This window comes from Pempheris klunzingeri, chromosome 21 (genome assembly GCF_042242105.1).
Source record: "Pempheris klunzingeri isolate RE-2024b chromosome 21, fPemKlu1.hap1, whole genome shotgun sequence".
NCBI lineage: Eukaryota > Metazoa > Chordata > Actinopteri > Acropomatiformes > Pempheridae > Pempheris > Pempheris klunzingeri.
Window position 1 is genome coordinate 15,700,509 of NC_092032.1, and position 23,384 is coordinate 15,723,892.

The window sequence follows — 23,384 nt, forward strand, 5'->3', positions numbered from 1 at the left end:
CCATTCACATGCGACTCCCGTCAAAAAATGTACATAGGGTTCCTAGCATATGTGGACTTATGCCTGCAACTGTGTTTACCCTTCACTGATCAACCACATAATTACTTTACACGAGAAAGATTTTCGTTTCTCCCTGATCACTCGCTCTCAAGTTGTCCTGTGGTTTCTCGTCTTTCTGTCACTTTCTCTCACTCAATTCAATGACCTTCAAATGTTCATATCAACATTTTAACTTTCCATCCCGGACCAAGCCTCGCAGCGTGCGAGCCACGTCCCAACCATGTTATGAGGATGGTCAAGGGCCAGGTCAGCTGATGCGACAACCCATTCGAATCAAACTGGTTTAAACTGCGTCACGGTTTCGTTCTGGATGGGGTGTCGTCTCCACTGTCCACCACACATAACTCAACACTCGTCTCTGACGGACACTTCAGGAAGCATTAGCAGGATGAAGCTCTGATGATGGCTAATGCTCTACAGCCCTGCTTAAGTTACCCAACTCAATAGGAGGCCTTAATGGAACAAAGACACTTAGGTATTGGTAATGTGATCCCTCTGGCTCACTGCTCCATCTGGACATAGTCCATCCTTTGGCTTTGAGGGCCACCAAGTATCTACATCAAGGCCTGGGTGTGTAACTATATATAATCTATGACCAATGAAATGAAAACAAACAGCTACCTTATGCACGGCGAGGAGTTTGATACTGTATAACATGCACTTCATTCGATAAGTAGATGATTGGGGACATTGGACCATTCAGATATATGTTTCCTCCAGTTCTGAGTAAATTCAGAAAAAAGACATACTGCGGACATTTTTTTTTGTTAAAAATCATACTTGTCCTACATTATAGAGAGCACAACAACATCAGCATCACAGTCTTTACAAGGGAGATAGTACACATGAAAGGCAGCATATATTATGTCTTAACTCTTGAGACAACTTGTTACTACATATCAATATACTCTGCTATGATAAAGACGTTGTCTTGTCCCTACTCAAGATGTAATACAGGTTTTATAACACAACGGTTTATTCTTTTTACTGAAACACATGTAAAATGTAGGCAGAAACCTAATCAGTAAAAATATTAAGAGAAAGCACATTTCATGCTTTTGTATCCATACAATACATGATTCTCCATACATGGATGTCATCTTGCGTAACACTAGTTCTGTGCTGTGCAGTATCTGAGTGACATTTCACAAAAAAACACATCACTAGTTCTGAGCAGTAACTCCTGACAGTTGTCTGCAGGCGCCCCCCCCCCCCCCCACCCCTTGATAAGATAAGGAAGTCAATACAATGGAAGCACTAAGTCAGGAAAGTCAAACTTTTCCCAAACTGTCTGTACAAGGAGATGAATGGAAACGTTTGGGTTAATGTTGCCTTATGAGCTAACACAAAGAACATGTGGAATAGACTGACAATGCAACAAGCCCATGAAATCCTATCGGTAGGGTTGAAAAACAAGTTGTGGGTCTTACTTTCCCCTCCAGGAGTGTTTGGTGGTGTAGAAACAGGCCAGGTCTTTGTTGTCTTTGACGACATTCATCTTTTCACAGGACCTAGAAAACAGAAGAAAAGTTATTATGACTTGAATAAAAAAAAAAGCCCCTCTGCAATTTCAACTCTAAAAAAGGGTTTGAAAAATAAAGAGGTGGAAGACATTTCTTTGAGCATTACCTGAGGGAATGTTTTTGTTTTAGTTACACAGAAGAGGAGAAGACTGATAACCAATGTTAGCTCTATAAGAAGTCCCCAAATAGCCTGCACTTTTACAAGTCATTACTACATCAGGTTTATGTAACACACATTCCAATATACTGCCACACACACTTCACATTGCCGTTCAACATTTTGCAGCCTAAAGGGAGAGATTCCCACCAGACACTCCCCTGGCTACAGAACTAATCCTGAGTAAAGAGAGATTATTCAACGACAGAGAGAAGTCCGTCACTCCATGACTGACTGATTCTTTACTGTCATTTCCTCAGCCATGAGCCATAACATCACTCGATAGCAGCAACAGAAGCACATGATGTCCAGTTTATGATAAACCACCTCTCCTTCATTTTGAAAGGCTTACTTGGAAAGAGGCATACTTCAGAACCAGTAAGATGCAGCCTACTCAGCAAAACAGAAAAGTAAAGGTCTGTCATTCCAGCCTGATATCATTGGTGAAAAAAACACAACAGCGCGCCAGCAGAGCATGAGTCAATAAAGTCTGGTGCAAAGCCAGTGTGGCCTATTGATCACTTTCGACAAGGGGTTAGGCCTGTGTTTTAGTGTTCTGGCCCAGTGTCTCATTTGAATGAAAAATCATTGTAATTTGAGGCAGCGAGACGCTCTCAAACCTGGACAATACATTGACTAGGATCAATGTTTTTGACGCTAAACCCGAAGAGTTTCCTTTTCAAATAAGGACAGAGCACAAAGCATTTGGTGGGATGGTTTAAGAGTGATACTTTATGACAAACTGTTTCAAGAAAACAAAAGATAAAGGCATCAACCCAGTCGACAGATCAGAGTAGAACAAACAGAGGGAATAACCACCTCTCCAAACCTTAGTGCAGTAATTTGCTGGCGGCTGCACTGTGACAAGGGGAACCTGTGTCAGCACTCTGCCAGGATCCTGGAAAAATCTGACTCCAGTTTTCCTTCCTCTCCATTTCAGTGTGCATCTCTAGCAGGGAGCAAAATAGCCCCAGATGATGGAATCCACGATTCACCAAAGAGACAACTGTCTGGTGTTCAAAGAGGGCAGGGCACTAATACAGACTACTTTAAGGTGCCACAAGGGACGAGGGACTTTTAAAAAAAAAAAAAAAAAAAAAAAAGGCTAGTTTCTGCACCTCAATAATTGATGGCTGTGCTGGAGAAACAAAGGCACAAGGAACAGTCCAGAGCCAAGTTTTGCATCAACAGTTTTTTTTCCCAAGCATGCATTCATGGAGCTGCATAATGAATGTAATCCAAAGCGGGGAAGCTGATGGAATGCACAATAGGAGATGTTAGCAGCAAGCAGTGCACATCGTGCTCTATGCAGCTGCAGAGGGCAGTGCAAAAAAAAGAGCAAGGCACATTACAGGATTGGATCATGTGATTACCGTCCCAGCTCTTCCTGCCTGTATTCAGAATAGCAAATTACACATGAGCTATCTTTGACAGTTTATAAAAAAAAACAAGAGACAAAGAGTAATCAGAAGGATAGTGAAGTAAATATAGCAAAGCACACAGCATTTACATGATCACTTGCTCCAGACAGGTCTCACAACTTTTTTTCAAACTATAACAAACACAGCATTTAATCGTTGCCAACTTAGCTGTCATGCTTCAGCCACATAGCCCTCTTAAAAAGGATAGTATCAGACCTCTGAATGGGGCCTATCCGAACAAGTGATCAGACTTTCAAATGTTCAGGAGCCACAGGTTACAAGTGTCATGACAATTAACATTTAACACTGTGCAAACAGCTCTTCAGGTCTGCCTATTTGTTTGGCAGAAGTGTTTTTCCTACCTTGTTGGGGGGAAAAGTCAAGTTTATGAGATGTATAAAGAATAGGAAGACTGCTTCAGAATCAGCGTGGGTACAACGGTCATACTATCATGTGCTGTTACATCATTACATAGCGCTTTCACATCTGCAGTTAAAAGATTGTTGAACATAAACCTATTACCATACCTATACTGTGCAAAAAAAAAAAAAGTATGACAGGTCAAAGCAAAGCACTGAAAGCACTAAACCACATACAGCTGGAATCAGATCAAATATTTCAAGAAGCCAAAACATAAAAGGTATATCAGGTTCTGCGATGTGGTTTTCCTCTTGAAAGCTTTTTTCTGCACTGACTATATGTTGCAATGTCCTCCCATTATTTGCCAATTTCATGAAGCAATCTCCACACCAGAGACAGGAACTCTGAGGTTGGGAACTCTTCTTCATCTTATGGGTTCCTGTAAGGATTTCTTGCAAAACATAATTGTCATGCTAATTCTTTTAAATTGTGTTTTATATACACGTGACTGGTCATATAAAGACTGAAGTACACAAAAAGACTTAAATCCACTTGAGGATGTACGCTGGCTCCTGATCTATGGAGTAAATCCGTGACAGGCAGCATTAACGTTACCTGGCTTTAAAGAAGCTAGCCAAACTCTGCTTCTTTACAGCGGGCCTACAAAGGGTAACTAGCTGGCTAAAAACAAGCACGACAGCATCGCTTGTTTGCGATGCCGACGCTGCTGCCCCACCTAACCGGAATAATAGACAGCACAGACACTTTTGTTATCACCGTTTGCTTGGCAAATGCAGAAAATGGGCTGTGGCAGGCTAATGTTGGGTTAGCCTCAAGCTAGTCGCATTAGCAGCGGGGTTCAGTCAAGCAAACATGGAGAAGATGGCTTGAAGAGAGTGGCAGGTGGTCGCGGGTGCGTTTACCTGTAAAATCGCTAACGGTGGTTATTCGTAGCCGTCCCTCAGCCCCCCACCCTCCTCTGAGTGCGGCCGGTGCTTCTCAGTTTTCCCACTCTGATGCTGAAGGTGCTCAGTTACGGCGTATTCCCCCCAACAGGGCTCAGGACGCTGCCATATTCCTGATACCAAAAGTGTGCGACTGCGCATGCGTGAGGCCTGCCTGTCATGCGGCTGTCAGCTGATTGGTTTGTCGAGACACGAAATTATCGGGATCCCTGACCTGAGATCAGCTTCCCTACATTCTCCTCAGCGTCTGTATTGATACATACAGCCCAAACTGACCTAGGAACAGTTTATTGTGAGGAGCGACTGCGGACGGTTTTACAGTACAGACTTACAGTTTCCATTTAGACTAATTTGAAACTAAAGATGTGATTTAAAGATCACATCGAAAATATATTCCATGCGCCTGAGAGTCAAATATAGATTAATATTGACAATAAACAGATACTTTATGTATGTATTATGTATGTATGTATGTATGTATTATGTAACTTTATGTATTGATCTAATGAAATGGAAACTAAATTGCTCCTCTCTCTGTTTCTACCATTACATTTCTCTGCATATTTTGCCTCTTAAGAACGTATAGGAGGTTAAAAAACACAGAAAGTGTAATTAAACCCATACATATTTGTTCTGTGTGTTTCCAGGTTAATAGTGGCCTGCAAGGTAAAACTTTGCACCTGGAGGGGGGAGAAGGATTATTGTGCCCTCTAGGGACACTGTTCCACCAATGCAGCAAGTTCAGCCAGTCTACAGCATTTGTCAAGTTAAACACCGACATGAAAGCTGAGACATAAAATAACCAACCACACATGCACACATTCATATGCAGGCATATACATACATTTGTGCTATCAAAGTTGCAAAAAGAGTCATTTATAAGTCATCAAACTCATTAACGTATAAAACACCCTCCCTTTTGCAATAATATTTTCCTGTGGTCCACCATTTACAGTAATATACATCAAAATGACTGTAAAAACTGAGGTAGAGAACAACTGACAGCTCAGTTAACACACACAAAACTTTAAGTAAATTATATGTAAATTATTGTATTTCTCGGTGTTTCCACACGTATATTTGTGGCTTACAACCTTTGTGGCTTAGGACCTGAGTCCAAAATTCCGTACCATCTCATGTAAATGTGTGCTGGTATGACAATAAAGTTCCTTGAATCCTTGAATCCTTGAATACATTTGCCCACTGCTTGCTTGTATAAGCCCCCAGTGTTTTATTGTGATGTGTTTGTGCTCTCATTCAATTGTTTTCTTTGCAGACTTTTGCTGTTGTAATGGCCCACAGTCTTCTACAATTCAGTTTCTTTGACAGTTTGCTAAAGTAGCTTGTAGAGCAGCTGCAGGTATGACATCAGTACCCACTGATTTTGGTTCTGCTACAAGAGTTAAAATACATGTGAATGATGAGAAGCAACCGCCATCGTCTAACTGACCACTGCAGATCAGCAGCACCAACACAGGGGAGTCTGACAACAACTCTCACAAAAACTGGCATGACTATGACTTGCAACCCCTTTGAGTATTGTTTTAACCTCATGGTGTCAAACCCCTCTGTCAAAATATAAGAGACTCACCGCGATTGAAGGTAAAGGGGAAACATCTTGGCCTCTGTGACCGACTGATGTTGCACTGGGATCTTGAGTGGGGACAGCACAGAGTGGTCACGTTATGAGGCATCTGATTAGGTGACCAACCATGCGCTGCCCGTTAGTCTAATTTAATTACAGCTAGAGAGACATGAGGAAAGAAAAGTTTCCTGCTTTTTTCCTTCTTAACTTAGTGATGTCCTTCTGACTTCAGTGACAAATGATTAGTAGACAGTTGCAACAGAATCTAAATGAAGTTTTTATTCGGCTCACATGAGTTTAACCAGCCATGTTGAGTCCCATCAGTTTATCAATTAAAACATGTATTAAAATAATACTACTAGCAGGGTGATTGTATTATAAATTTGCTAATGAAAACACTGCAATAGAGTAATTTATCAGGGTGTTGCTGGAGGCCTTATCTGCCATTAGGAAATTAAAGAGACATGGATGCTTCATGGTTGACAATGAAATGTGTTTCAAGTAACAGAAGAAAAACAGTAATACTACAAAACATATTGTTAATGGATTTATGTGACTCAAGCTGAATAAATCCCAGTCTAAAGCTTTTCTGAGGAGCTATTAAACCTTAACCTGTCTACAACTACTTCTCAGACCCTCTCACATCTCCAGCTCAAGGCTGCCACCCACTGCTTGATAATATGAATTAACAAACAGGCCCTCCTCCATGACATACAGTCCAGCGGTGGTAGAAGTTCTCAGATTATTTACTTGAGTAAAAGAATCAAATTTGCTCCGTAAAAATACTCTTTTACAAGTAAATGCCTTTCATTAGACATTTCACTCAAGTAAAAGTACAGAAATATTAAGAACAAAATGTACTTAAAGTACGAGAGGAAAAGTGCTTGTTGTGTAGGATGGTCTTTTTCAGAGAGTTATGTTTATTATGATGATGATGATTATTATTATATATAAGTAGCATTTCAGTGGCACAGCTGATAGAGGTGGAGCTCATTTTAACTACTTTGTCTACAACGCAGCATTATATTTCCTAATATTGATCATATGTTTTGCTGTAAAATGTTTAGTATAGTAAAAACTGAACCTAAGTAGTGTACTTAATTAAATGTACTTACTTAAATGTAATGTATCTTGTAACTTAAATCCTCCATAATTTCCATTCACATAAAAGGCAAAATAGTCCAAGAGTCCTGGTGGTCAGCATGCTCTGACTAAAAGTAAAAATGCACCTTTTTAAGAATAACACCTCTTAGAATCACCAAGTATGGGTGTTATTAATAAGAACAATTTGATACAGCGATAGATAGATAGATAGATAGATAGATAGATAGATAGATAGATAGATAAACAAAGATCTGCATTGTATACATATATTAAAGGTTGAAATTACAATTAAATATTTGCATTCGTGTATATGCAATTGGGCTATTATACAATTATTATACACTATTGTTGCACTAACACATCTTATATTTCATCAGTCATTTGATCACATTGTGTAACATTTTCTTTCGTTTTGTACGTAGCGCCGTTGAACGCACCTCTAGTAACCAAGGTGATGACGCTATTCTCTGTTACCAAGGCATTCTCAAGGCAAACACTAGCTGGGTAGCTAGGCTAGCCAATCTGTCAGATAATCTTATAGCTATGATATAACCTCCGTTTAGCGTATAGACCGAGTTTAGCTTTCACTAGACTTCACTAGAAACATCGACTCCAGCAGCTTTAGCGACTTTAGCTTCTAGTCAGGTCGCCGCGTGGCCTAAATTAGAGACTGAAACAACCATTTTTCTCTTGGGTCAGCTCCCTTTACAAGCTAGCTAACTCAGTAACATTAACGTTAGCTCCGCAGCCACCATGGTAAGTAGCTGCTATCACTTGCCGCTTTTGGATAGCCAGGCCACCTGTTTGCTTTTAGAAGTCAGCGTGCTAAACGTCTCGCTCCGTTTTTTCATTGTATTTATCTGTATAAAGACAGTTAGCAAGCATCACCATAGATAGCACGTTGTATGTGCAGTCTCATGTGAATAGGCCTTGTCACATATTAGCAAGGGAAAATCCCTTTCAAATTAGCTTATAAGCTAGTTGTGGTTTCCATTACAATCTCTCTCTCTCTCGCTCTCTCTCTCTCTGTCTCTCTGTCTCTCTATCCATACTTCATGTTTTCACCAGTCTCTCTCTTCTTGTCTCCATGTAGGCTGAATTTGGGTTTAATGAACACCATCAGAATGAAATCATCAATTACATGCGATTTGCACGTTCAAAGAGGGTCCTGAGACTAAAGACTATTGACTCATGCTTTGAAGAACTCAAAGATAGCAGGTGACTAGTTTTTGGTATCATTGTTTGTATATAAATTCAACTTAAGACTCATATTCTGTAGAAGGAAAACATTATAGCACAACAATTAAGAGCTTTTTAGTTCAGATGGGTCTGTAATATGTGCATGTGTGTGCGTTTCTCTCTGAAGGCTGGTGGAGGAAACCTTCACAGTGGACGAAGTGCGGGAGATGCTGGACGGGCTCCAGGCGGTGGTGCGTGGGGAGGTGGAGATGGAGCTCATCAACACAGCCCACACCAATGTGCTGCTGCTCAGACAACTCTTCTCCCAGGCTGAGAAGTTTTACCTTCGACTGCAGAGTGATATCTCAGAGCTGGAGAACAGGTGAGCAGCGAGGAAAGAAATTTAGACTTCCTGTTAATGATTCAATGAATAGACAAAAAAAAAAGACTCATTTGACGAAAGGTGACTTAGTCAGGTTGCTCCCACATTAGTGCAAAATATTCAGATATTACAGAATACACTGTACAGTGCCACCAGTCTTGAAAGATAATATTTTTTATTTAGTGTGCATATTGTGTATATATATATATATTCTATTCAGTGTTACATTTTTATCTTTTTGCACAAGATATGGTCTTACATGCATAAAAATCTGCATCTCTTGTACAATTACAATAATTCACATTAAATTAGCTGTAACACATTTTCAGATTTAAATGATTTAAAATGATGTGACAGTTCAAGGTCAATCAGAGTGCCACACCAAGGTAAGAAGTGAGCCAGACCTCTGAACACACAGCACACCTTCACGTTCATGAGAAAAACTCCTCCACTTTATACCACTTCCTCCTCAGTACTGTTTAGCGTTAGATAGCTTGCATGTTACATATGTGCAAGAAAAAAGGTCACTGTCAAGCCACATGCTTACATGTTTTTTGTGAATCCAATCCCCCCCCCATTACAATGGTTTCCTTTGCGCAGTGCTGCTCAGTTAGCCTGAAAACCACAACTTCTGCCACATATTCACAACACTTTAGGGTCAGTTTCACTTGAATTACAAAAAAACATACTATGAGACTTCTGCTGCCAGCTTAACACAATATAGGTGAGTAGAGCCGTGGAAGCATCAAATCTTTAAGCATTAAAAAGCTCAATTTAAAGAACATGGCAGCAATGTGTCAGCCCATTTTTAGGTTTTTTTCTACCATCAGAAGATAATTGTTCTTAATGAAAACTGCTGATAGGGAGGCCTATGTGTTATCTTGGGAAATAAGGAATCATTTGTAGAAAGAAGTCTTTTAGGTAACTTTTCAAATGAAATTTTGGTTTCTTTTAGCTTCTCAAAAATTCCACTTAGTGATGTCTCAAAGCTTTGATGTTTATACTTAGCAAAATTAAATTCCAATTTTTACTAATTGTTACTCATTTACAGTATTTTTAAAATGTACTAATGTTGTATTTAATAAAGTCCTGAAGTTAATATTCAAATTTTGACTGCGTTATGAGCAGCTCATGTTTTATGAGTGCATACTTTTGAAACTTTGAAGTTGTACAAAGTCGTGCTTGCATTAGGTGTCATGTGTGAAGTCTGTATAGAAGTAGATTTACCTAAAAGTCCGTTCTCACTGCCGAAGAGTGTTATATTCATATATTCATATTATTATTCATATTCAAGTCTGAATGTAGAGGAATGCGGGCATGTTCATGTGATACCGTTGATGAAAGCTAAATCACATTTGACCTGTTGACTTTGCACTCTTGGCATTTTAAACGTAAAGGATGCATTAAAGCTTTGAATGTCAAAGCCCAAAACATCGTCATTCTGTTCCTCTTTTTGTGAGGAAGTAAGCCTTTTCCAGCTTTTCCATGTTCCCTGCTGTCGCATTATCTGATCTGATGTTCAGTATTAAAGCTAAAGGTCATAACATTCACACTTCTGCAGCTGACTGTTGTTAAATGCTGTTAGCCAATATGATCATTGCAAAGCTCCTCAGTACCTCTGTGATATTCAGGCGACCTTAAGGTAACTTCTGACCTCTGTAACCTTTCACCTTCTTATAGCACTGAGCATGTTTTGAAAATGGCCTTTTTGTTTGTAAGGTGCACATAATGGGTGGATAAGGAAGCTCAGAAGCTTTTTTTTCCACAGGGCTCTACGTGACTGATATGGTGTCTAAAGCAAAGGAATACGCCCCGTGTCACGGTCTACGTGTGTTTAGCAGCTTTTTAAAAACCACATTTAAGCTTTTCAGAGAGCTGTTCTGTTCACCACAAGCATGTGTCTTGTAGCATAAGAGCTAAACTGCCATACAAAAAGGGTGTTTGTTTTCCATGCCAAAGTTGCACAACCACCAGATAGTAGATTATTGTCATGTAAAAAAAACAAAAACATCTACATTGTGATGGCAAGCTGACAGTTATGTGAGGAGATAGTACAGAAAAAAAATACTGACATTAATTTTCCATACTATATATTCTAAGTTTCATTTATTCTTAGAATTTGTAGATAATATTTGATAAGATTTCAGGCTTTTTTGTATTGCCTTCTGTGTATGTCATTTTCTTCATTACTCTACTGCCATTTCTTTGCTCTTCTCTACCCCTATAGGGAGCTGTTAGAACAAGTGGCTGAATTTGAGAAGACTGACTTTAAAACCGCTGATAAGGTGAGTGCAATGTGCAGCTCTGTCACATGTACACCTTCAAACATCACCGTCAATGTAGTTGTCATTAATCATGAGTTCAAAGGATATTTATACCCACATGGAATTCAGTAACGAGAGAGCGGTGCAGTGTTAAAGTGCATTTTAAGCAGTTTTACATGTCAGGCCGCCTGCCCTTCTCACGTAGCTGTGTGCTTTAGTAGTCACACATCACTGAGGTTGACATGTGGTTTTTACGATGGAACGTTAGAGAAAAACAAATCAACTTTGTAATACTGTTCTCCGTTCTTTCATGGGTTTGGCTATTCACACCTTTCTCAAAAGGTAGAAAGCAGTTAACTTCACATTTCTAAGACAAACTACACTAGGCTATATGATATAAAAATAGTGTTTTGTTTTTACAGTTACATCTCATGGTCAGTAATTGCATTGTAAATTTAACATGGTTTAGACTGAGAAATAAGAACTGGTCTGTGATTGTTTCAGTTGTAAAAAATTTACTTTGTTCCCAGATAAATCAGGAAACAAGCAAACCCAAGTTAGCCCCACTGAATGAAGGTGGAGTGTCTGAACTCCTTAACAAGGTAAAGAAATACATTGCAAAAATTCCATGAGCTGTAGAAAGTTGTGCCCTCGTTATTGTATGTATACACGCCTTCACACCTGTCTTAAATATTTCTTCAGGAGATATCGAGACTACAGGAGGAAAATGATAAACTGAAAACCAGGCTGCGGACTTTAGAATCCCAGGTATAGAAATTACAATTAGCCATGCAATTTCTAAACACACAGCTTATGTTGCTAAGTCTCATCTCTGAATGATTTCTCAAGGCAATGAGTGCACTAGATGAGAAAACCAAGGCAGAGAGAGCTCTGAAAGACCTTCAGAAGATCCAAGGGGAACAACAGGTACTGTTTGGAGTGTTGCTTGGCAGTGGCAACGTCATCTATTGTGACATTTTGAGTTTGCTTTTCATTTTACTACTTTCATTTTGTAACTCTTTATGTAATCGCATCTGAACATTTGCTGTTTTATCTGCTGACTTGGACCTGAAATGGTAAGTATCCAGCTGACCGCAGTGTTGCTTCTGTCTGTCACTGTATATAGGAGTAGCGCATAGATTCTGTAGTGGAAAGATGTAATTTGAGGGATTGCCATTAATTGCATCTGAATTTGTATTACTCTCCCTTCAAGCTGGCTGCTAAATCCCAGGAGATCAACAGTCTTGAGGACACAGTGGCAGCTCTGAGGGAGGACTACGAAAGGTCTCGTAGTGCCAGTGCTGTCTCCCAGAAGGATCTGCAGGAGAACCTAATCTCTGCCAAACATGACCTTCTGCGAGTACAGGAGCAGCTGGCCTTGGCAGAGAAGGTACATCACTGTGGTGTTTACCCGCAACTGACGGTGTAAAACATCTCAAGTTAAAACTCACCAAATGTCATGTGTGTCTGGTTGATAAACTTGCACTTAGTGTTTAGTGATTGGGACAGTCTGTATTAGTGCATTGAACTTCTGTGCAGTTATTTTCATGTGTTCATGTATGTGTATGGTGAACAGGAGTTGGACAAGAAGTTCCAGCAAACTGCGGCCTACCGCAACATGAAGGAGATCCTAACCAAGAAGAATGAGCAGATCAAAGAAATTAGAAAACGATTGCAGAGGTGAGCATTCATCAGTAAGGATAAAACTATGCATTCATCATAAGGTGAGTCCAGAATGTGTCATTCTTAAAGAAGAATGGCTGCCTGAATGGCACATAAAATGTAATTCAGAAATCTAAAAAACTACTGTATGTTATTGAACATGTATCACAGAGTTGTAATACAAGCAAAAACACTAGTATGGCCCTTCAAGTTGAATCTTTTTTTTCTGTTCTGTTTTTTTTACTTGTGAAATTGGCTTTCTTACTAAGGAATTGTTCCAATTTCAGGTTTGTAACGCTGTTGTTGGCTCTGTTTCAGATATGAGCCCAATGAATGAGTTCTGCCCAAGACAGCTGGTTTAACAGGTGTCCAGAGGGTAAGACAGGAAGATTTACGACTGTGGTTTGGACAAGAAACCATCAGTTCAAGTTCCACTGTTGTAAGACAAGAGAGGCCGTAAAAAAGCATTTCCTTGAGGAATTGTTTTTTCATGCTTTATCTGGTATCTTCGGTAGTTATTGGCTTTTAGTAAAGACTGAGAGTAGGGAAGTTGGCAGTACACGCAACAGAACACGCAAATGAGGTAGTGGCAAATGATAACCTTCCTCAGTTGTGGGTTTTTTTTCTACGTCTCAATTTGGAGCTCACTTACAGTAGCTAGCATTCTTCCCTCAGTGCTCTATGCAATTACTATCATGTCCCTGTTTGAAGAGGCCTTGTCCATTTGCTGAATTTGACAGATTCGTACTGTCTGCCTGAAGCTTTGCAGTGTTATCTATCACATGGTTGTAGGTAATATTTAGCTTTCTAGCACTGGCTTATTGATTATTGATATTTTACTGAGCAGTCTTTCTTTTAGCAACCCTTTTTATAGTCAAATGTCAAACTTTATCAAGTTAAAACCAGATTTCCAAGCCATTTTTGGATTAAAAGTCAAGTTTCAGAGTAATGGTTACTGACCCCTTAAGGTCACTCCTGCTTTAATTTGTTACCTGAACACTAAATAGCTTTTCACGCAAAAATATTTCCGATGATCTGACGTTCTGTGAAAGTCTGATCATCGGAAATATACCGGATTTCAAGCATTTATTTTTTCTGCTCTTGCATAAGTGAATGACATGGATAATGATATAGAATGACTTCCCTACTTCCCTACACAAAGGACATAGAATATTTTTGTCTGAAATCTTTAACTGTGTACTTTTTCGCATTGCTGTGGGTGATTGAGTGTAAAAGAAAAAAAAATCAATATATACATGATGTTCATGAAGTAATGCTCTTGTAGAGTATGATACATCAATCCAATATTTCACTAGATGTGCGTTTGTTTGTATTGTGCAAAGTATGGGGTAATAAAAGCTGTTACCAAATAAATAGGTGGTCATTTTTACTGCGTTAGATCATTGTAGGTGGTCATCATGTTTTTATTTTTTTTACTTTGAGGATATTTTTAATCATCTAAACATCAAGTGAATGCACTGAAAATTGAAGAAGGCCCACTGCTTACTGGTGATGCTGATAAACAACAAGAGGATGGAAGAATTAAAAGGATATATGAATTAATTATCATAGAATTAAAACACTGTGCCTGGAAATGACTTGTTCAACAAGGGGGCGCCACACTGCAGTAATGTGAAGATTGATAGACTATACGTGGCTGTCTATAAACCAACTGAAGTGACATGAGAATGTCTACGTGGCTAAATGTGGCCTCAATTCATTTACTGTCTGCTTTACTGTGTACTGTATACACAAAACAGACAAGGCCTGGGTTATCAGATAAGGCTGCACACATTTTCACTGTAATCAGGGCTATTATGATCCTATCTTTATTTGTTCTTTCTTCTATAGACAGACTGTCTATAAAATTAGCTCATTGTTTTTGCATTGTGGATCGAAATAGTGGCAGAGTGAGAAACAAAATGGTCACCAGTCAGTCAACCGTCAACCCCCTGTTGTTTTCAGTGAAACTCTTCAAGCCACACAGTCTGTCCTGACTTAAACTTGTGCTGGTTTTGCATGATGTGCATGTGCTGTTTACATGGTGCACCTGTCTTCTTATTGGTGCAGGAAAAGAGGGGGGGTGGGGGGGGAGGCACTAATGAACACGTACAAGGCAAATAATATAAGATTCTTCAAAATCCATGATCCATATATGAAAAAGTATTTCATCTCTTATTCCTACACCAAAAATAAAGATTAGAATAGAAAGATTAGGCTACTGTGGTGCATTTGTGTGCTTATGCGTGACTTCACACTTGCTTTTGTACATTTGTTTTCTATTTGTAGCAGCTGAAAAGAAGCTTACATGGGAAAACTGGTGATAATTTCAGATGCAAATGCTAAACAGTTGTGTATCAGTGCATGAAATAAATCACAGCGAGCAGGAACACAGGAAGTGGTGACTGTGTCTCTCAGTACCAAACTCAATCTCTCGCACTGCGACAGTAGCTGTACTTTCCCACAATATGGGGCATCTGTTAATATGTCAGAGAAATGTACCGATTTACAGTACATTGCTTCCTGCTCACTGCCAAGGCATCAAAGGGGTTTTCTCGGTTTCTTTGGAGAGACAAAAGCTTCTGTTGTTCGCCTTTTCTCCAAAATCATCAAACAGACTTCTACTTGAGAAATAACACAAATTCCAAGGGGGTTTCTGAATTTATGATGATGTCCAGAATGCTGCATGACGTTTAAAAACACTGACTGTGGGATCATTAGAGGAACAACAGTTGGTTTAACCTTCCAAGTCATACAAGTTGTGTGACCAAAGACCTGCTGCCCTCTTTGGTTTCACACAACTTTACAAAGAAAGCAGATGTTACAGAGAGACACTAACATGTTTCTGTCTTATTTCATTTGTGCAAGAGTTCATGTTATGATCAGGATTTTCGCCTCCAAAGGGCCTCTTCAAAACACAACGCACACAATGCGAGACACTGCTGGCCACACAGAGACAGACTATACAGCATATGATATGTTTGCTTGTTTACTTAAAGGGAAACCATGCAACTATTGAAAGAGGAAGTAACACTTTGTTCTCTTGACAAATGAAACGTTGAATTCATAAGCAATCAAATGCACCCTTACTCAGTTAAGTGTACTCAATGGTTTTGCTGCTACAGCCCAGTCAGGGGATCACCAAAGTCATTCCTGTTAATGGTATGGAAACATGTCCGGGAAAATGGCGAGCCAAACTAAAGCGATAGCTAGTTACGGTAAGTCAAATAAGGAACACCTTGCCATAATATGTCTTGTCCTGTTCTGCAGAATGAACTGAGTTGTTGGTGAATGTTGTATCATCTCATAGAATATTGTAGTGTGCCAAACAGTGGCTCAGTGATACAGAAACACTGTTCTCTCTGAGAGGCTTGGTTTTAAGCATGCACTGTAAGGGGCCCTAGCGGTCAGCTCACTCTTTAAATGCCATTTGGTCTAGGGGCCCTCATATTATAAGTGCTGAGGGGTGTGGGGGCAGTAGTGATTAGTTCACACTATAGGTGCCCAGCAGCCTATTGGTCAGCTTGTGTTGTCAACTTGTCCGAGGTCCCAGTGGCACTGGCCTCACTGGCCCAGTTCATATCCCAGCATTGTACATCAGAACCTCTCTATTTCAAAAGAAAGCTCAAGGATGAACCATAAAGCACAAATGAATGTAATATCTGTACTTCTTCCCACAGATCATTTGTCTCTGCCTCCATGTCTGTGACTCACCCTTTGGCTCCTCAGAGCTATATCCTGATCAGAGCCTGATCAGTGTTTTGGCTTCATCCATGTGGGTTGTGATGGAGTAAGAGGCCCATGCCAGTCTTGGGGCAGTGATCAAGGCTGTAAACTGTTATGTTGTGTTATGTTATGAGTTAGATCTCAGTTACCCAGAGCCCCTGATATCACTATATAACCTGAGTCTGCCAGTGTTTTAGTCACTTCTGAGAATGTGTTAGCTCTGATCTGTTGATCTCATAATTTTTCCACAAGATAGCGTATCTTCAACAGTATATGACGAGTTCAGCAAATGACGCAACACTGAAACTGTCTTCTCTCAGCAAGTATATGCTTTTGATGATTAAGAACTGCAGAGTGAGTTCTGTTTGTGGTGACATGATAATACAACAAGAGAGTTGTCGTTATTATCAGCATGATCAATGTCCTTACTTAACCGTAGCACACCAACGTCGGATGATCTTCACCCACGCGACTGTGGTTCCCAGCTCCATTATTTTTTATCAGTCACACAGTTGTCAGCGATGCAGGGAGACTGTACCTTCATTGGACAAGGCTCACGTGTCCCAAGAACGGGTGGCCCGAACAACAACAGTTCTGACAACTGACAACTGTGTGAATGATAAAAAAATAAGCTGAGCTGGGAACCACAATCGCGTAGGTGAAAAACATTAGTGTTAAGGGCCAGTACTGTTAAATGTGAACATTTGTGTCATAGATTTTGAGTGTTACTTGCATTTTTTTCAGTTTTGAGTCAGCAGTCATATTCTTCCCTCAAAGACATCAGTTCATATGCAAATCCTGTTCAATAAAACATCTCACTCAACACCCAATTTTTGATCAAAATTAAAACAGTGCATTACTGCTGCGTTTCCTATTTTATGCTCATGCACAATTATCCTTGATGATTTTGATGAAAATGTCCTTTTTTTTATTTTCAGGCCAGTGACTCGAGCTGTAAGTTGTAACAGTTGAGTCCATGCAGCTGCATCATTTGGCCACACGAAGGTTATTATTTGTGAAACTGATTGGATGAATTAAGTGAGACTGTAAGAGAGTGATTAGTCAGTCTAAGGTTTTCCCCGTTTGTAATCACGCACTACTGTTCTGTACCTAAAACTGCACTGCATACAGCATCTTATACTGATGACTAATTCATGACTACTCACCCTTTTCTCACAAGTGAACCCCAACATTTTCACAGCTTTAGCAGTTAGAGAGACATTTTTCAACAGCAAAGAGGACGCTTCAAATTGACTGAACTGATCGTATTTCAAAGATGCTCTGTTACTATTATGATATGTTTTAAAATTAAAGTTACATTACATACATGTAGAGGGTTAGCAGCCGAAGACCTTCAGTAAAAGGTAAGAAATGGACAATCTGATGCAGATTTAGTGCCTTTTTTATGCCATATTTCTGAATGTTTTGTGAACTTGCCATTGTGACTCTCAATAGCAGGAGACTGACTCGTCCTCTTTTCTGCTCAGTGTTTTGTAAGCCCATGTCAAATCAGTCGCATCAGAACAATGCAGTCAATTCAAAAACCTTTGGTGGTTAGTGATGCTGTGTGAGTGAAACCTCTCACTCTGCCACTTTCTTAAACAGCTTGTTCCCAGAAGGAAAACACTCATCTGATCATGACATGGCCGTTTTCCTCTTCCTCACTTTGATCAAAACTGAGAAACGAAACCGACTTTTACTAAAAATCCGAAGAGCCGATTGCCCGCGTGCTCTGCATCGCAGATTTACGATATGTGAAGACTGAAAACGTTACAAAATGCAGACTGTGAACCTGTTCACACGAAACCAGGAAACACAACCAGAGAGCTGATTTAAGCACATCCCACAACTAATAAACATTTCAAACCATCGTTTTGTAAACTCAGACTTGGTGTGTCTGAGTCAATGCTGGTCGCATGATGACATGATGACATGAGTTTTCTTTAAACTTCTGGTGCAAGCAGCTGTTATGACAGGGACTTTCTTCTGTCATGTTTTCTAACAGTGTGGTCAGCTATGTGACTATTTGTAATTTTATTCATTTCCCTTTACTTTTAGCAATACCAATGAAATGACCATTTCCCTATCTTCACACAAAGTTCTTGTTTTTCAGAACACGCCACATGAAGGCTTTTTAACTTGACAGCAATTGATACTACAATATATGTGTTGTTTTCTTTCATAGTGCAATGCCAATGACAGTTAAACTTTATTTGGATTTAACAAACTCAAATCCAGTTAAAGGCACAGTTCAACATATTGGGAATTATGTGGATTCACTTTGACTTATATTTGAATGTTAGTTAGCTTACCTTAGCTTACTGTACCTTAGCATAAATACTGGAAACAGGGGGAAGGAGCTAGCCGGGCACAAGAAAATCCACCTTTGAGCACCCTTAAAGCTGACTCACGACCTTGTTATATCTTGTTCGTTTAATCAGTTGAAAAAGTAAGTGCGTGGAGTCATCTGCCTCCAGTCTTTATGCTAAGCTAAGCTAAGCTAAGCTAACAATTTCTTGGCTCCAGATTCATATTTACCCTTCTGACGTGAGTGTGCCATTGATCTTTTTATCAAACTCTCGGCGAAGAAATCACATTTCCCGATTGCTGACTAATTCCTTTAAATAAACCAACAAGTTGAACATCATTTTATTTTATGTATGTTTTTGTAAGAAGTTCGAGGCACATATTATCACAGCTTATGTAAAAGTGAAATTCCCTGAAAATCGAAACCTCAGAGACACTTATTTATTCAGTAAGAGCTTGTTTTAAAAGGATAGATGATGGTTACTCGGACAATCATTTTAGGCACCTTGCCACACTGCCTGAGGTATGAAACAGTAAGGCTTACAACACCTCAACATCCACTACCGCCTCCAGCTCTGTAATCAAACCTCACAGTTTTCAGTTTCATGCATCACTCATCTGGGGTGTTAAGTGCTCCACCTGTGTACACAATCTGTGAAAAAAATGGGCTTTGACTTGATAAAACTGTAGAAGGAATGTGGGTGTATTGTTTTGGTTCCAGCCTGATGGCCATGATTCAGTGGGTTATATATCAGTTGCAGCTTCCCCTTGAGACTGACACACTGTTGTCACTGTTCAAAGATCATACTCGGAAGCAAGTTCCCTTTCAATTTGATGTGTATTTTTCTAAAGTGCTTTATTTGGAGAAAGAAATCCCCAGCACCAAGGGTCGCGTGTTGTTCTTTTTCTGCGAGACAGAAATGGAGTGATACATATATCAGCACGTGATCCTGTGGTTAAAGGGAAACCATATAAGCAAGTGAAGATGACTCTGGTTGTTAAAGTTACCAGTAGTACTACCCAGCCAAAGAAACAGAAGCAGGTTGCTCTCTACATCTCATCACTGAGCGGGTAAGTGCAACCAAATTGTAGAAGATTTGCAGGGAATTTTCTAATTAACTTGCAAGCAGAATGTTTCCTCATGTGTCAGATTATATCCTTGCTGTGTTTTTAAAAGGTGACATGGTTGCGTTGCCTTACGTTAATGTCCTCTGATTCTTTGCAGGTAACATGGATGAGCCGTTTACACCTTTTATGACCACAGGAGTGGATTACGCTGAAACTGTGAGTGTTCATTTGTGATGATCATTTGTAACCATGAAAAAAGTGACAACAAGTATGACGGAAAATGCTGTAAGATTGAGGAGGTTCAAAAGGCTGATGCTGCTGACTACTTATCATCACAGATTGGGAAACACACTTCCACATTTTTAGTGTGTGTGTCACGGTGTTTGTTTATCATGTGGTATTTAAAGTAGAATTTTAAAGAGTACCATTTAGGACTGAGATTCCTGCATGATCAAAGCTGTGCCAGAGCTCTGTATTAAACTTGATATTTAAACTTAGTATTATTAGTATTAGTATTATTTTTTGTTCTGTTTACATTTTTGATTTCATGCTACAGGTACAGTAGATTTATTTAAAGCTGACATCTGTAGAATACATGCGTGCAAATTTTCCATTGTTTGTGTAAACCTATGCCCCGGCCTCACCCTGCTGTTTATCTCTGACCTAAATCTAAACTTGATGCTTCTGGGGGACTGAGTTCTGCTGCGGGCCCCTTTCTGGAGCCCCTCAGGATCGTTTACCCCCTTCAGGCTTGGATAGCAGCAGGAAGTCGTGCAGTAGTGTGGTTTCTCCTGCACAGACACAACACCTGCACCTGACAGCAGTTTTTTTGCACGCTCTGGTTAGCTCGTACGTCACAGACAGCGTTTGATGTCATATCACTGTATCCCCACAAGATGCATGTTGTGTTCTGAAACCCCGACAGCAGTTACTGAGTTGGGTAACAAGGAAAGAAGAAAAAAAACACGCCTGACAGGAAACGAAACAGAGGAAAAAAAGCATCCGTTGTATGTAGTCCTATCCATCCATCCATTGTATATACCACTTATCTTTAAGGGTCACGGGGGAGCTGGAGCCAATGCCAGCTGACTTTGAGCAAGAGGTGGGGTACACTCTGGACTGGTCACCAATCAATCACAGGGCCAACACATAGAGACAGACAACCATTCACATTCACACTCACACCTACGGACAATTTAGAGTCACCAATTAACCTGCGTGTCTTTGGACTGTGAGAGGAAGCCAAAGTACCCAGAGAAAACTCACAAGTGTGGGGAGAACATGCAAACTCCTCACAGAAATGCTCAAGGTTCAAAACCTGCTGGCCAGCGGATTTGCATGTAGTCCTAATCCTCTTTAAGACAGCATCAGATTATCTGCTTTTCTGTTTCTGATTGCAGGACCCTTCAGACTACACAGAGGACTATGATTCAGGGCCGACTGAAAGCACAGGCATGTGTGACAGGAGCTGGGTCAGGGCATTTCGTGGGCAGTATGAACCACCTCTCTTCTGGATCATCTTCATCCTCGGTGCGGTGGGTAACCTGATGGTGGTTTGGATCTACACCACTGTGCGAAACCGCCTGAAAACAATGACTGATGTGTACCTGCTAAACCTGGCTGTGGCTGACCTCCTCTTCCTCTGCATGTTGCCCTTCTGGGCTGTTGATGCAATCAAGGGCTGGGACTTTGGTATTGGTCTCTGCAAAATGGTATCCGCTATCTACAAAATCAACTTCTTCAGCAGCATGTTCCTACTCACTTGTATTAGTGTGGACCGCTACATCGCTATAGTACAAGTCACCAAGGCCCATAACCTGAAGAAAAAGAGGCTGTTCTACAGCAAACTTGCCTGCCTGGGTGTCTGGCTGGTCTCCACTCTCCTGGCCCTCCCTGAGTTTATCTTCACCCAGGTGAAGACGGACCCAAGTGGGAAGTCCTTCTGTGCTCCGGTCTACTGGAACAACACAAACAACCAGACTAAGATCCTGGTGCTCGCCCTGCAGATCTGCATGGGCTTCTGCCTTCCTTTACTAGTCATGGTCTTTTGTTACTCTGTCATCATTCGCACACTCCTGCAGGCAAAGAGCTTTGAAAAGCACAAGGCCCTGCGTGTCATCTTTGCCGTGGTGTTTGTGTTTATTCTCTCTCAGCTGCCGTACAATAGTCTGCTGATAATGGAGGCAGCGCAGGCAGCTAATACCACTATCACCGACTGTAAAACTGTAATTCACTTTGATGTAGCTGGACAGGTAGCCAAGAGCCTGGCCTACACTCACGCCTGCCTGAACCCATTCCTGTACGTCTTCATTGGAGTTCGGTTCAGACAAGACCTCCTGAGGATGGTGAAGATGTGTGCTGGTTGTCTGGGCAAAGGAGGGCTCAGTAAAATACAGGCCGTCCCCAAACGTCCCTCCGTCATGTCAGACACTGATACTACCCCTGCCCTTTCCATATAAATGCCCACTTTCTTCAAATCCTAAACCTGAGACATGAGCCTTGTTCAACATAATCGTACTTTTCATTCTGTTCCTCATGCATTAAATGCCTCTAGCCGAGCAATGATAGCATTTTCATCTTTGAAAGCAACAAAGTCTTTAGAGTTTACATTCATTACATTCATATTCTGATAGTCACAGGCAAATGTTTCCTGGAATAACTGCATATACTGTATATTAGTGTAAATACTGTTTTTAAGGTGTTTGTATTTTTATATTAGTTCCATCATGTATTTGTCGTGTGCTGCTGTAACTGAATTAAAAAAATTTATTTTTGTCTTTCAGGTACAAAACAACAATTAAAAAAGAGAAAAGTCTAATGCATACTGCAGTTTTGTTCATTGCCATTCTGTTCTCATTGCACTAAAATTATCAGGAGGTGCAACAGTAGTTTTAAGTACATACTATAAATGAATGCAGTGGTAAGTGATGCGATCAACAATTTCTATCTCCTATACATGGGAACGTATTTGAGTGCTTTCACTGGTGTAACGTATCTGTTGTGGGGGGGAAGCACGCTTGAATGTGGCTAGTTCAATCCACAATGTTTTCGATCTGACTAGACATCCTCCTATTGACAGTCTGTGCCATTGTCTGTGCCTACACTTTTAACTGCTGAACCTTGTCTGTGTCTGGTGATGACTTGGCAGTTTCACAGTTGATGCCAACGGATGCTGGCATTAACGAGGTTTCCCACAATGGCCTCAATGGCTGTAGCTCAGACAGGTGGCAGACAGACAGGTGTCACTGCCTCAAAAACTTTCCACAACTTTCGAAGCGCAGGACTTCAGATCTGTCAACTTCAAAAAGCAGCATGCTGAATGCTTGGATGCATAGTTTTTTTTTTAGTAAGAGCAACACAATCTGCATGACATTCAATGCAAAACCCGGCAGGAGTGACGTTTTTACTTGTCTGACCTGTGCCACTAAAGACTGAGAACATCAAAGCCGTGCCAACCTAAGTGGTGGGCCCGCGGCCTGCTTTCCATTCCTCTGTAATGGGTGAGCTGTGGGCGATGAGCTCTGTTTCATGACACCTTTGAACTGAAACTGTTGGTATCAATCTGACATAAATCTGAAATTAGGAAATACAGACAAAGATTAAAAGTTGAGGTTTGATCGT

At 40.4% G+C, this 23,384-nt stretch overlaps 3 protein-coding genes across 6 annotated transcripts in view; 2 read left to right on the top strand and 1 right to left on the bottom strand.

Moving 5' to 3' along the window:
• Window positions 1-6,104, bottom strand: part of LOC139220772 (dnaJ homolog subfamily C member 13) — a 31,138-nt gene extending 25,034 nt beyond the window's left edge. For 2 of the 3 annotated variants that reach the window (XM_070852606.1, XM_070852605.1), the window contains exons 1-2: window positions 6,078-6,104; window positions 1,491-1,571 (exon numbers count right to left, since the gene is read on the bottom strand). In XM_070852606.1, the coding sequence (XP_070708707.1) occupies window positions 1,491-1,571; window positions 6,078-6,103 (107 nt within the window). In that variant the 5' untranslated portion in view covers window position 6,104. Of the gene's footprint in view, window positions 1-1,490; window positions 1,572-4,444; window positions 4,610-6,077 lie in introns of those variants that run through there. The other variant, XM_070852607.1, reaches the window with a different exon arrangement.
• The window catches only part of ccr9b (chemokine (C-C motif) receptor 9b), a 101,131-nt gene extending 78,561 nt beyond the window's left edge, over window positions 1-22,570 (top strand). The window contains exons 1-3 of one of the 2 annotated variants that reach the window (XM_070853137.1): window positions 19,528-19,766; window positions 19,921-19,979; window positions 21,164-22,570. In XM_070853137.1, the coding sequence (XP_070709238.1) occupies window positions 19,926-19,979; window positions 21,164-22,222 (1,113 nt within the window). In that variant the 5' untranslated portion in view covers window positions 19,528-19,766; window positions 19,921-19,925 and the 3' untranslated portion in view covers window positions 22,223-22,570. Of the gene's footprint in view, window positions 1-19,527; window positions 19,767-19,920; window positions 19,980-21,163 lie in introns of those variants that run through there. The other variant, XM_070853138.1, reaches the window with a different exon arrangement.
• lztfl1 (leucine zipper transcription factor-like 1) lies at window positions 7,673-14,005 on the top strand. The gene is made up of 10 exons (XM_070853016.1): window positions 7,673-7,931; window positions 8,269-8,393; window positions 8,542-8,736; window positions 10,964-11,021; window positions 11,531-11,602; window positions 11,703-11,768; window positions 11,850-11,927; window positions 12,214-12,390; window positions 12,577-12,680; window positions 12,981-14,005. The coding sequence occupies exons 1-10, from the start codon at window positions 7,929-7,931 to the stop codon at window positions 12,997-12,999; spliced, it is 897 nt and encodes a 298-aa protein (XP_070709117.1). The 5' UTR covers window positions 7,673-7,928; the 3' UTR covers window positions 13,000-14,005.
• Window positions 22,571-23,384: the final 814 nt, after the last annotated feature.

Excerpts from the sequence above, each read along its gene's own strand:
- lztfl1 (XM_070853016.1), top strand. Across the intron at positions 11,022-11,530 it reads ACTTTAAAACCGCTGATAAG|ATAAATCAGGAAACAAGCAA; the intron begins GTGAGTGCAATG and ends CTTTGTTCCCAG. Across the intron at positions 11,769-11,849 it reads TGCGGACTTTAGAATCCCAG|GCAATGAGTGCACTAGATGA; the intron begins GTATAGAAATTA and ends TGATTTCTCAAG.